We start from the raw sequence: 13,461 nt of genomic DNA, 5'->3' as shown, positions 1-13,461 counted from the left end.
AATGGGCCACTGACGAGGTCAAGTACCTAGGCATTCGGATCAGTCGCTCAATTCAGGACGTGTGGCTGTCTAATTTTGGGGTGGCCATGGAGTGGCTGGAGACCAAGGTGAAGAGATGGAAGACGCTGCCGCTTTCTATGTTGGGCCGCATTGCTATTGCGAAAATGGTCGTTGTGCCCAAGTTCCTCTATCTATTTGTAAATATCCCTTTACCACTCACAAAGGCATTCTTCCGCCGCCTCCGCTCGGCCGTGATCGAACTGGTCTGGGCGGGCAGGCAGCCTAGAGTGGCTTGGAACCTCCTTACACTTCCCTTCCGTCAGGGGGGCCTCGCAGCCCCGGACTTTGAGCTGTACGCGTACAGCGCGCAGGCAGAATACTTGCACTATTGGCATCACCCGATTCCTTACCAGCCACACGTGGCGATTGAGATGGACATGGCGGCGCCCTGTCCGCTACGGACAGCGGTGTACCAGAAATATAAACGACCTGGGGAAGACATTGACACCGTGGAGATGGTGCGATGGGCCTGGGCGGGCATTGCTAAGCGCGCGGGCATTTCTGATCTCTACGCCCCGAGCATGCCTTTGGATGGCAATCCCCTATTGGGTCCACTGACGGACGTGGCGGTGGCGCGCCGGGCCCGTGCGTGTGGGCTGACAGTGGCAGGTGACCTGTATCCGGGCGATACTTTCCTTACACTGCATGACATGGCCGCGGCTTCTGAACCAACGGCATTGGAGCTGCTACTCTACTATCAATTACGGTCGGCCTGTAAACAGAGGTACCCTACGTTCCCGGAGGCCCCGCCGTCGCTGGCGGCCTTGGAGGACGTACTGTCCAACTCCTCCTCGCGGAAATTAATAACACGCATATACAGGTCTACACAACGCGCGACGCCTGTTGCGCATGTGGATTCCAGGACACTGTGGGAGGGGGAAGCAGGCGTGCGCATCACGGAAAAACAGTGGGAATTCTGTTGCGCCCAGCTTGAGCAATTGTCGCCTAACTATAGGCTGCGGCTGGTACACTTCAACTACTTACACAGGACGTACCGTACACCTATACAACTTTTCAAGATGGGCCTGCAGGCTGACGCGAAGTGTTGGAGATGTGGCGCGGGGGACGCTACGTTCTTCCATCTTGTGTGGACGTGTGGACCCATTAACGGGTTCTGGAACGCTATTTTCAAGTCCGTAGGTGAAATTGTGGGCATGCCCATTGTTCCGGACCCACTGGTGGCCCTCCTGGGTTTTGTCAAGAATATACCCCCGGCGTCGCGACGCCTTGTGGCCCTTCTCTTACTGCTCGCCAAGCGTCAACTGGCGGTACACTGGAAGAGGAAGGCCCCGCCGGCCGTTGCGGGATGGGTTAGGTCCGCGATATACTGCAAGGACCAACTCGCTGCTTATTGGGACCAGCTGCCGCAGCGCTCACGACCTGTGGATATATGGCAGCCGTTAGTGGACTGGCTGGCGGGGAGGGATGCGACTAGCGAGGACTGAGGCCATGCGCGGTTGGACTGGTGGTTTGACAAGGGTGCGCTTTGGGTCTGCATGGGGAAGTCAACTGGCGATGGGGATGCGCTACATTGACCGTTGATGCTCTGGCGGCTGGGCTGCGGTGTGACTGGATGGGCTGTCTGGTGTTTCCGCGGCTGCGGCACCGCGTGGGTAACGTGTTGGCAACTACAGGGGTACTGATGATTAGCGTATGCTACTGTTCCTCGACTGTCGCTTTTGGTTGTTGGTGTTATGAATCGTGTATCTTCTTACTTTGGATATTCTGCTCAGATGTACGATGTGGATAAGCTTTGGCGGCGTGCCGCCACGTCACTATGCTGCCTGCCTCTGGGTTGTTGGCTGAATAGCGGTGTACACTTTGAAGTGACAATAAAGGTTCTAAAAAAAAAAAAAAAAAAAAAAAAAAGGTACTTTGTGAATAATTATGCAATACAATTTTAGAGCCCATTAACACCCACTAGTCTCTTGCGCAGTTAATTATGTGTCCCTTCAGTATATCTACAGAGATTGAGATATTAATGATCCACAATGGTTGTTTTCTGTTTTTTTAGGACTCTTGCGTCGGGCGACTGTAAACTATCACCTGAATAACTGCCAGCGAGCAGCAGCAGATCTTAACAGAGTGTTACGGGAGGAGCCAGATAATGCAATAGCACAGGTAACACGGCACAACTGAATGCAAGATTATTGTCTACCTCTCTCTGACCTTTTTTGTAGCAGTGTGCAAAGGGGCGAGGCTGATGTGAACACAAAAACCGTGTTGAACAAATGATTGACACAGTTTGTGTGTAGTTTTATTTATTCATGACTTATATGTGATTTACTGTTGAAGTTCAAGGACTTCGCCAACTCACAAAGCAAAACTTTCTGTCTTGTGCCTTTCTGTCAGCACCTAGCCATAAATTGTGCCTTTGTCATATTCTTTGCTAGTATTCTTACTTCTTCTGAGTATGGGCATGTGCATAGCATTTATAGGACTTGCATGAATTTACTCACTCTCAAGCTGGGACTCACTGGTTAAAAATAAGTATAGTAGTCATCAGAGGTACTTTCCTTTATTCCAAGCTATAACATACTAATATCTGGAGTGGTTCTTTCTAAGCGTCTAGATGTTTTTTCAATTAGTCTTGTTGTGATTTTTGCCTAATGTTCTTTTTCTCATTTCTATCTTTACCTTCCTCCCTAAGAGACAAGAGAAATTGGTGCTTGCAAATGAATAAAGTGGAATTAATACATTATAGATTTCCCGTTAAGGGTTAATTGCTGTACACTTTTCACATGTATAACCCTATTCCTTTTGCAACATATTTTAAAAGAGTCAGAGGTTAAAATAGCAGCACTATTGTTTTATCTCCAGCCTATTGGAAAGTAATCAATGTTGATATTTGATTTTGTTCTACAAACTCATACTTCTACAGAAGTAAAACCTACATTTAATGATTCATATGTATTCTTAAACATCAAAAAGAGAAGTCCTTAATGTGTATTAAATGAAAATAAGAAAGCAGCTTTAAAAGTTTGAATCCAATGATTCTGAAAAATTGGATTGGTGAATCTCATGCGTACATTCCATAATTTGATAATGACTAATGAAACATGGAGAGTATCGTGTAACTACAAAACGGACAGCGTTTTTCCTATTTACACGCTCCAGCCTCTGCTCCTATATTAATTGCTACCGGAAGGGAACCGGTTTTTAAAATTGAAGTTGATCGGAGGTAGGAGGTAATGTGACTTTTAAGTAAAAGTCCATATCCCTAACTTCAGCGGTGTCAGAGATCAGGCACCTGTCTCTTATTATTTGCACAGTGCATTAGAAAAGTTTCTTAAGTAATCTGTGCTGTAGCTTTTTAAAATTAGAATTATTATTTCACCTGTTGAACCCCCCTAGATATATTTTGGTTTTAGAGAAGTTCAAGAAAGAAAGGGCATTCGTTACTGATCTGTTTGTTTCTTTTTAAACTTTATTTGTCATATGTTTGCTTATTCACAGAAACAGACAAAGAAACAACCCATACAGTGGTCAAACATTCCACAAATAATTATCATATCTATTAACAGGAAAAGCCACCTTGAAACAGTGAGGACAGAACGACAGCACAAAGAACATAAAGCCAAGGGAGGACCAATGCTACCTCAATACACAATAGTGGGGGTTACCCCCACAAGAGGAGTCGGCATGTACATTACAATATCCTCAACCAGGCACAACACAGAAACTCAGTTCAGTTTAGAAGTCTCCAATGACAACATTTACTCGAGTAGTGGTTGCCAAATGTCTTTAGGCTGGGATGTAGGGGGTTGCAGCGTGGCATAGACTTCACCAGCATTGTCACAGTATGTTAGGCTTTTCAACCAGGCGTTTACAGTTGGACGGTGTCTACTGCCCCAGTGTAATGCAATCTCTCGTTTCGCCAGCAACAGTGCTATTGCCGTAAATTTCAGACCCCCTTCGGGACGTCATGCATGTAACCCACAAGGGGGTCTGGTGCAAGCTCAGTCTGTATCATTAAAGGCAGTCCGGAAAACACGTCATGCCAATACTCAGATTTAGGAAGGGGGGTCCATGTTAAGTGTATGAAATACGCATCTTCTCCTAGGCATTTGAGGCATTTAGATGATCTAGCCTGGTCAATTTCAGCGAGCGCAACAGGTGTAGTGTATGCCCTGTGTAGAAATTTGTAGTGGAGGAGTTTGTGCCTGTGGTTGGGAGCAACCAGTTTGTTCTGTTCAAAACAGTAGTACCATACCTTGTTGGGTAATGGCCGACCTAGGTCTTGTTCCCAGGCCTCTCTGATCTTCCCATCCCATGCTGGCAGCATAGTCACACATGCAAAATAAAGCCTGGAAACCAAATGATCCATGTATGCCGCTGTACAAAATGATCCATGTAAGTAGCATTTGTGAATCTGCTATTGTTGGAATTAGAGAGTATGTGACCATGTGGAAAAAGGGAAAAAGGACCCTAAATGTGTGCAGAGGATGGTGTAAGAGAGTGCGCTGAACCAACTTTTCCTGGGTGATAGGGAGCCAATGATTATTTGCCAAAGGTAGCACAGAGGAATATAACAGGTCACTCTTGTGTATCCGGCTGAGTTTTCTCCATGGCCAGCTGGTGGTCGACAGAATTTGGATGTCTGTGGCATTCAGCTTTATGACCTTCTGGAGTAGGGACTGCAATGGCGATGGCCCTGCCGGAACCCTCTCGGGTCTGGCGTAAGGGAGCCGTGCGTCAGCATGGTACCAATGATATGCATAATGGCATTGCGCAGCAAGATAATACAGCTGGAAATCAGGTACCCCAAATTCCCTCTATCATAAGGAAGCACTAATGTGCGCCACTTTATCTGGGGACTATGGTTGGCCCAAATTAGTCGCAACAAAAGGCTAGTCAGGGTGTAAAAGAAGCTGTTGGTAAGAGAGATGGGTATATATAAAAAAAAAACAGAAATCTGGGGAGTATGGCCATTTTAATAATAGCGATACGGCCAGCAATAGAAAGGGGGAAGCATTCAGTTTGTGTGGTTAACCTATCTATGGCTTGACCATAGGTCAGACGGATCACCTGCTCCTTATCGTAGTGCAATATGATGCCTAGATACTTGGTTGGACCGTCACACGAAGTGAGTGGATATTCACATGCTATGGGGGTGTTGGCTTTCGTGAGGGGAAACAGCTCTGACTCTGCCCAATTTATATGAAGGCCAGTGAACGCGCCAAACTGAACAATCTCCCGCACAATCGAGCTCAAGTTGTCTGCAGTATGACATATAAACAACAAATAAAGTGAGAGGAGCAAGGGACCTGGCATGAAATGCAGACCACGATGCAGGTGTCTCTCCTGTGAATGACAGACCAGAGAGTTCATGGCTATGATATAGGGGAGAGGCGACAGGGGGCAACCCTGCCAAATACCCCTAGATATGGCGAAGGGATCTGAAAGGGAGCTGTTCACTCGCATACTGGCCAATGGGGTCGAGTAAAATAGCATAATAAGTGCAATGAACCCACACAGTAAACCCAGTTTATGCAGTGTTGCACGCAGGATGGGCCATTCCAGAGAATCAAATGCCTGCTGTAGGTCTAACAGGGCAACAGCCGTCTGAACACTCAGTGAGATCCTGCTCAGAACACCTCACGCAAATTCAAGGCATTTGAGCAGCTAGGGACAAAGCCCGATTGGGCAAGCAAGATAATTTGGTCCATCAGCAGAGTCAACTGAGTCGCAAGGACTTTAGCAAGAATGTTATTGTCAAAGTTGAGTAACGACAATGAGTGATATGAGGTACAGTGTTGTGGAACCTTGCCAGGCTTCAATAATAGGGTACCCCCGCCTCCCTCAAAGACAATGGAAGAGTTCCTGATTCTAAAGCTTCAGCGTACATTTCCCAAAGGTGTGGCCCTGTAAGTCTGTCAAGGCTGGGGGCCTTGGACCCATCAAGGTGATCAATGGCTTGAATGATTTCTCCACTAGAAACAGATTTGCTTTGGAATTGTCGCTAGGCAATCCAGACCATTGCTACGTCAGAAAAATAGTTCGCTTGGATAGATTCGTCCCTGTTGGCTCGTGAGGTGTACAACTGTGTGTAGTAATAGAGAAGCTCAGTAATGACATCTCGATTATCCATCACTCTGCCCCCATTTGATAGCTGTAGCTCAACCATCACCACGAGGCGGGCACAGTACTCTCGGGCCTGCGCATATTTTCCCAGATAGGCTGTTTCACTCTAAGCCAGGTCTTGATATTCGTCCATTAGTGGCACACGGCGATACAGCTGTGGCCTGTGGCGTTGTTGAGAGTCTGGATGGTCTATATCACTCTGTTCAGCTTCAATACAGACTAGGCTGTTACGTGTATACCACAGCACCCCTGCGTGATGGAGATGCAGACTCCTCGTATGTACAACTTGAAGGTGTCCCTTAACCTGGCCTGCAGAGCAACTGTAACTCAAAATATTCCATAATTGAGCCCCGGAGCTCAGAGCGGAACACCCATCGTGTTAGGAGGTGCTTGGGGCCACCATTGGTGCTCCAGGCACCTCTAGGACCAACCTAACTGGCAAGTGATTCAACAGTGTACATGAAGGTACTTCACATCCACCAGCCATGGTGTGGCATTTGCCGATATGAACCAGAAATCTATGCTTTTCCACACATTGTAGGGGGTGGAATAAAAAGTGTACTCAGGAGTGCAAGCGCGTTTCAGCAGGCAACATGCATCCTTTAGGGGATAAGTGTCATTAATATCCCGGAGACCCATAGAAACCATGGCTTGCCACCTGCTGCTGTGCCAGTGGAGTCCAGCAGGGGTCAATTGTCATGTCAAGGTTACCCCGCCCCCAGTAGAAAAATGTCAGCATCCATGAGCCCCAGTGTCGACAAGTTCTTGGAAGGAGTCCGGGGAATCCACATCTGGGGCATATACGTAGAGCAAACATTGGTCGGTCATGGTGTGGAAATGAGCCTTTTTAGGGGCCCACCGGTGCAGGGGTTCACCCTTATCTGTCTACGGGTCCTTAAACCAACAAAGAAGAGATTGGCACTGAAGCTGGAATTCAAAGAACAAGTTTATTCACTCATGAGTGAGACCACGTCCATACAACACCCTCAAGTTTCCAGGAGGTAGTGGCTTTAATACACAGACCACAAGCCTTTTATACTGAGTTTTCTGCACTAGTAAACATGTAGTTACAAATATAAGGTACAGGCCTACACAATAATAACTACCGACAAACATGGGCAAATGGGAAATCACTTAGTCAGCAAAGTGGGAGAGGAAACAGAACTGCTTACATCAGAAAGACATGATGGACAGTTAAATTTTCAAACAGTTGCAGTCTAGCAGCTACAGGCCTTTCTGAGCTCATACATTGCTTGTGCTTAGAATAGAAGGAGTTAACTAAATCTGATGACTCAAGCAGAATAGAAAGGCAAGCAACAGTCAAGACGGAAGAATCACATGGCTAACAAAATGGATGCCCCAACCAAGATGGCTTCAGGTCATGCTAACAGCAATTATTTTCGATTTCCACAATGGTTCCTGTCACTATGACATTTCTCCCTCCATCATCTATAATACTAGCAGTGTGAGTGAAGAAGGCTTTGTGTATGAGCGTGCAGACTCCGCATGAGAAAGTACTGTAGCTTGAGAAGTATCTGCTGGGGCCCAAAGAGGATGCAAAAGTGGTGGAAGTCCTTGGGGATAGATGTGTCTCTTGTAGAAATGCAACTGTTATGTCTTGCGGGGTAAGGTAGAAAAGCACTTTCTTGCATTTGCAAGGGTTGTTAAGGCCTTGAACCTTCCAAGACAAGAATATGAGCTTAGCTGTGTGGGTCCAATTGTGTTGCTGTCTTCTAATAGTGTGTATGTATGAATATACATGCACATCTGTGGTATGAGCTCTTTCCGGGCTAGCAAGATCAACGAATATAAACAAAACCCACAACAGTATCCAACATCCTCCACTCCCCATCCACAGAAGTCACAATGCCAGCCAGTAAATCCCATAACAAACAAAAATAAATACCCCAACAGTTTCCAAGTTGGTATACACCACTGGAGGTGGTCAATGCTGCGGCAGTTAGGCACCATTTGGAAAAATAAAACCCAATAAGAAAACATAGGAATTGGACATATAATGCATGGCAAGCAGAAGCAGGGTCAGATAACAAGAATATACAAAGTTCTGCCGGGCAATTGGAGACATGGATTATTGTTTGACCAAAAAAAGGCTATTCCAGGGTGTGTAACATGGAGCATAGTTCAGTCAGTCAGTAAGAGGTCCGTGCTCGCTGATGCATGTAGATACGGTGGTGTGCGGTCTGGCATGCTGCGGCGGGAGGGCGAGGTCTCCTTGCCATACTGTTTGCAGAAGGCCAAAGCATCGAAAGGGGCATCGAAAATAACTAAGCTTTCCCTTGTGTGAATCTGTGAGGCAGGCCGGATATAGCATGCCGTATTTCAGTTTGTGCTTGTGTAGGAAAGCTTTGACATCCCCGACTTGTACCATGCATCTTGGACCGCCATTGTGCAGTCAGAAAATAAAAAGGAGAGGGCAGAGCTCTGGTTGTGTTGCGGACCTCTGTCGTGTCCCAGTCTTTAAAATTAAGTAAGCGGGTGATAATGGGATGGGGTGAAGCGCCTGGAGGTAGGCATGAAAATTTGGCGATCAAAAAGTTCCGCAAGAAGCTGTTTCACAGACTGGTCCATTGGGGCCATATCAGTGGATTCCGCAATGCTAATAATGCAAATATTATTGCGGCAGGATCTTTCTTTCAAGTCTTTGTTCTGAACTGCCACGGCTTTGAGGAGTTGCTCCTCTTTCTCCAACTGTTTAGCAGTTGGTGTAGCACCGTCCTCCATGCCAGATATATGTTCCTCTGCACTGTCTTATATTCTGGTGATCCAGACGTTCCCCAATGCATGAGTCGAATCGATCACCTATAGAGCGGAAGCCTGCGCGGAGCTCTGCCATAATGGCAGCCATCCCAGTCAGTTGTTCCGAGTCCGTGGTCACAGAAACACCTTTTCCCATTTCTGTTGGGGCGTCTGCCCATCCGACCTCCTTAGAATGCTCAAAGGAAAGCTTTCGCTGTTTGTACCATTGTCAACTAACTGTGTACAATGTCAGTGAGCAAGCGTGTCCTAGGGAGTGTGGAATGCCAAAGCTAAGTGGAGGCGGCCGTGATGTGGATTTGTGGATCTCTCCTCACTTTTTTTTTTTTTAGAGCGATTTAGTAGGCAAAGAACTCCCTGTCGAGTAAGGCAGAGGATCTGGCGTGGCAATCATACAGTTCGTCTGTATACTGGCTGGGCAGGAGAGTGAACAGCAGATGCGGCTGCAACAACTTCGAGCCACTCGGGAGGTGAGCTGTATGAAGGTGCCAGGTAGGTGTGGTGAGCTCCACAGTTTCAACTAGCTGCCTCTTCCAGAGCACAGTGAGGAAAAAGGTGGGACTCGCCGCTTTGCGCGTAAGGAGATGTGGCCTACCAGTCCTGATGTGCCTGCAGTAGTGCAGGCTGCTGGGACAGAGCAATCCTCCGTCCCAGACCAATGGGATCGCTGCCCATATGCTCTACCAGGAGCCAGGAGGAGGCAGGGCTCTGGGGTAAGCCAGTTATATGGTAGCAACTGAGGTGTTAGGATCAGGCCTCATATAGGCCACGCTTCAGGGGCTCGCGGTGTTTCCAGATGTTTGTCCAGGCTCACTTCCTGGGTCAGTGCTGTCACCTGAAGATTCGCCCCTCAAGCATCTTCCTTACTTGTCAGCATTTGTTGGGAAATCCGCCAGGTCCAGAGATCGGTGCTGACAGCTCAGTGAGGCTCGGCAGCCTCAAACCTCAAGCTCATCTGAAGCCCCTCTTGCTGCAGGGCCTCCGAGGTGTATGCCGAGCGGCCACCCATCCACTAGAGATCAATGCATCGTGTGTAGCTAGACACTCTTAAAAGGTAACATCACATGTTGCTCACAGTAAAGTGCAGATTATCGTTGCTACGATGGTCGCAAATGTTGATTTCTACCCAATTCCTGGAAGTTTGAGGGCCCCTTGAGATGGAGCTTCACTGACGAGTGGTCATCTTAGTCGCCGGCATGGCCATGCCCCTCGTTACTGATCTGTTAAACTGAAGTTAGCATTTGGATATAAGTTGAGATAAATGAGCTGTTGTAAAGTATACCAATCGGTGTTGCAAAGATGAAACCAAGATCTAACAATCCAAGTTCATCCCTTAAATCTGACAATTGGCATACCCAGTTGAAGATGGATTGCCTTCACTGATAAACTATGATTAACTTCAAAGGAAGATTCCTTTCACAGTTATGACACCTTTTCACTACCTTTCGCTATGGGCAGTGTAGGCCATGTAATAAAAGTACAGGAATCTTTGATTCGTAATATAATTTGATAGCATCAAGACTCCACTTTCCAATGCTTGAGAGAAAAACACTACAGCACTTTGCGAGTTGAACACAAAATTACAATCTATTGCCATTTATGACCGTTCCATGACAAAGTTGATCGAAAACTGATGCCACCATTGATATTTGCTTACTGTGATGTGTAGTTGGTCTCAGAGATACCAAGTCATTAATTTTTTTCCCTCTATAAATACTAGAAAACAAAGCTCATTTTATTTGGAGTCCAAAGGGATTAAAGCCTAAAAGCACTTTATCAGGCTGTATAAAAATATGCCCATGTCACGGACGCGCCGCTTATGTGCTAAACACAAGCTTGTCTGTGATCGTCCATGTACTGGCAGTGGCCAGCACCAGCCACTATGCCTGTTTCTGCCAACCGAGCAACTCTCAAGTGTTTTTTACCGCTGCGGAGCTTCAGGAACTTGGTAGACTTAATGTAAGTGTTTGTAAGTTGATTCTTTCTAACTGTGTGGGCCTCTTACGTGTGGTAGTTGTAAGATCTCTCTGCAATTTAGAAACACTGATGTAAAGAGGTATAATGGTGCTATAGAAAGCCTGGCTTCTTTAAAAGCAGCCTGAATAAATATCAGCTCCCTACACAGACATGCCGCAGAATTTTATAATCTTTTGGAAGAGTTGTAGTTTGATGTTCTCTTTATGACTGAAACATGGATGAGGGAGGATTCAAGCCCTGACTTACAACTTTCGCTTCCTGAGAATTATGTGTGTGTGCATTTGGATAGAGTTGCAAACGAGGGAGAGGGGCTGGCTATTGCTTTCAGAAATAAACTTAACTATTCCACCTTTCAGTTGGAAGATTTGAGCTTTTGCATATCCTAGTCTGCTTAATCATCATTTTATGGGGTCTTACTCTATCGCCACATGGCTAGGCTGGGGAATTCATGAATTCCCTTCAACAGGCTCTAGCGCCTAAGATACTAAAATATCCTAATTTTACGGTTTTATGAGACCTAAATTTACATGTTGATGATGCAGATGATTCCCTGGCTAATTCTTTTGTGGAGATTTTGGCTTCTCTCGATCTTACTTTGACACCCACAGGGAAGGGCACACTATTAATTTGATTTTGTCAAATACCTCCATTTCAGTGGAAGCTCCTGTGGAGGTAGTCTGGTCTGACCACTGTCTAATGCCCTTTTCTTGGCCACTTGCTATGCAGGGGGTGGGAAAATCTGTGGCATTAGGCCTTTCAGCTAGATCCTGGAATAAAGTTGCGAATTCTGACTTGCCGGATATCTTAGTGTCCCATTCTCACATTATCTGGAGATGTCAATAAAGATGCAATTGCAGTGAGCCAGTGGCTCTCTGCCACTGCTGATGCCCAGGCCCCTAAAAAAATCTGTACGAAACAGAGGCACACTCCATTCGCCCTTTGGTTTTCCCATGAGCTCTCTTTGGAAAGAAAACATTGTAAAAAGTTGGAAGGAACTTGGAGAAGCTATTATAAGGATGATTATAAGTTGTCATACAAATGGGCTTTAAGCAAATATCGTAGGAATCTAAAACTGTGTGGAGCAATTTTAACATTAAGAAGATAAGTGATATAAATAACAGTCCTAGGGAAGTCTTTAAAATTGTATTGCAACTCATGGATTCCAAAGCCTTCGCTCTGCCTCTTGAAGCCAACCTGAACTTATGTTCTAGGGTGAGCAACTCCTTCAAAAGCAAAATTGTTAAAATCCAGATTAATCCTTTGTCGTTAAACCCTGTCTCAACTATCGAACCGTTCTCTAATTTTCAGACACTTCTTTCAGAAGATAAGCTTTTATAACTTAAACCACCAGACTGGGAGGAGCTAAAAGTGAGTTTTTTTTATTGTAAATCTGGCTCCCCGTTCGATCTGTGTCCACCACATATTATGCAACAGGTTGCTGATACTATTTGTCCAGTCTATCTTAGCTTGTTTAGTTCCCCCTTGCAGTCAGGCATTGTTCTTAAGGCCTAGAAAAAGGCAAGTATTATCCCTCTCCTAAAAAACACAACTACATATTTTTCTGTTCTTTCTCATTGTAGACCAATTTCTGTCCTGCCAGTAGCATCAAAGTTATTACAAAAAATCGTCACTACTGAACTTTCAGAGTTTTTGGAGCCATTCAAACTTCTATATCCCTCTTAGTCCAGCTTTTGATCAAGCCATAGTATGGAACCTGCTCAGCTGGAAATAACAGAGTCTATTAAGATGACCTTAGATCTTGGTCATAATGGCGCCTTGATCTTATTAGATCTTTTGGCGGCTTTCAACACTGTACCCCATGATAATCTACATCAACGCCTGGTAGCACTCGTGGTGGGAGGATCAGATCTGATGTGGTTTCATTCTTTTCTGTACCTTAGAGATCAGGCAGTTTGGATGAATCCCTACTTTTCAGGTGTTAAGACACTTACATGTGGAGTGCCATAGGGTTCAGCACTGGTTCCCACTTTATTTAAGATTTGTCTGTCCCCGCTTGCTTGCTTTGTGGAATCCTACAGCATGTAAATCATTTCTTGTGCAGATGATACTCAGTTACTGCTCTCTTATGACGACGATTCTGCCTCACTAAAGGAGTCCTTTTCAACTTGTATGGGGGCAGTTATGAGCTGTCTGAGATTAAATAATCTGTAGTGTAACCCAGACAAGACTGAAATTCTGCTCTTTGGACCCAACCCACTTCCCGGATGGACGAGGACCTGGCCTAGGAACTGTCAGACTCCCACTCCTCCTACGGAGGTGGCGAGGAATTTAGGGGTGCTCTTTGATGGTCAACTCTCAGTCAAAGCTCAGGTTTCTGCTTTAGTGAAGATTTTGTTTGGATTATGAAAGCGTTGAAAAAGTTTTGGCCGTTTGTTCCTTGGGAAGCACAGTAAATAGTTGTCCAAATTGATCTTATCTACATTTGACTACTCTAATGTTCTATATTTGGGCATACCTGTCTATTCAATTCAATGCCTGCAAGTTGTAGGAAATATGGCATCCAGTCTTTTATTTACACTCACTAGGCGGACCCCCATGTCCTTG

The 13,461-nt window shown here is 45.7% G+C and overlaps 1 protein-coding gene across 3 annotated transcripts in view; it reads left to right on the top strand.

The window, feature by feature from the left end:
* SPAG1 (sperm associated antigen 1) overlaps positions 1-13,461 on the top strand; it is a 1,022,992-nt gene that overhangs the window by 437,693 nt on the left and 571,838 nt on the right. For all 3 annotated transcript variants that reach the window (XM_085605177.1, XM_085605176.1, XM_085605178.1), the window contains one exon: positions 2,075-2,181. In XM_085605177.1, coding sequence (XP_085461303.1) covers positions 2,075-2,181 — 107 coding nt within the window. The remainder of the gene's footprint in view (positions 1-2,074; positions 2,182-13,461) is intronic.

This window comes from Triturus cristatus, chromosome 5_1, assembly GCF_964204655.1.
Source record: "Triturus cristatus chromosome 5_1, aTriCri1.1, whole genome shotgun sequence".
Classification (NCBI taxonomy): Eukaryota; Metazoa; Chordata; class Amphibia; order Caudata; family Salamandridae; genus Triturus; species Triturus cristatus.
Note: the sequence above shows the minus strand (reverse complement) of the source record. Positions and strands in the feature narration are given on the sequence as shown.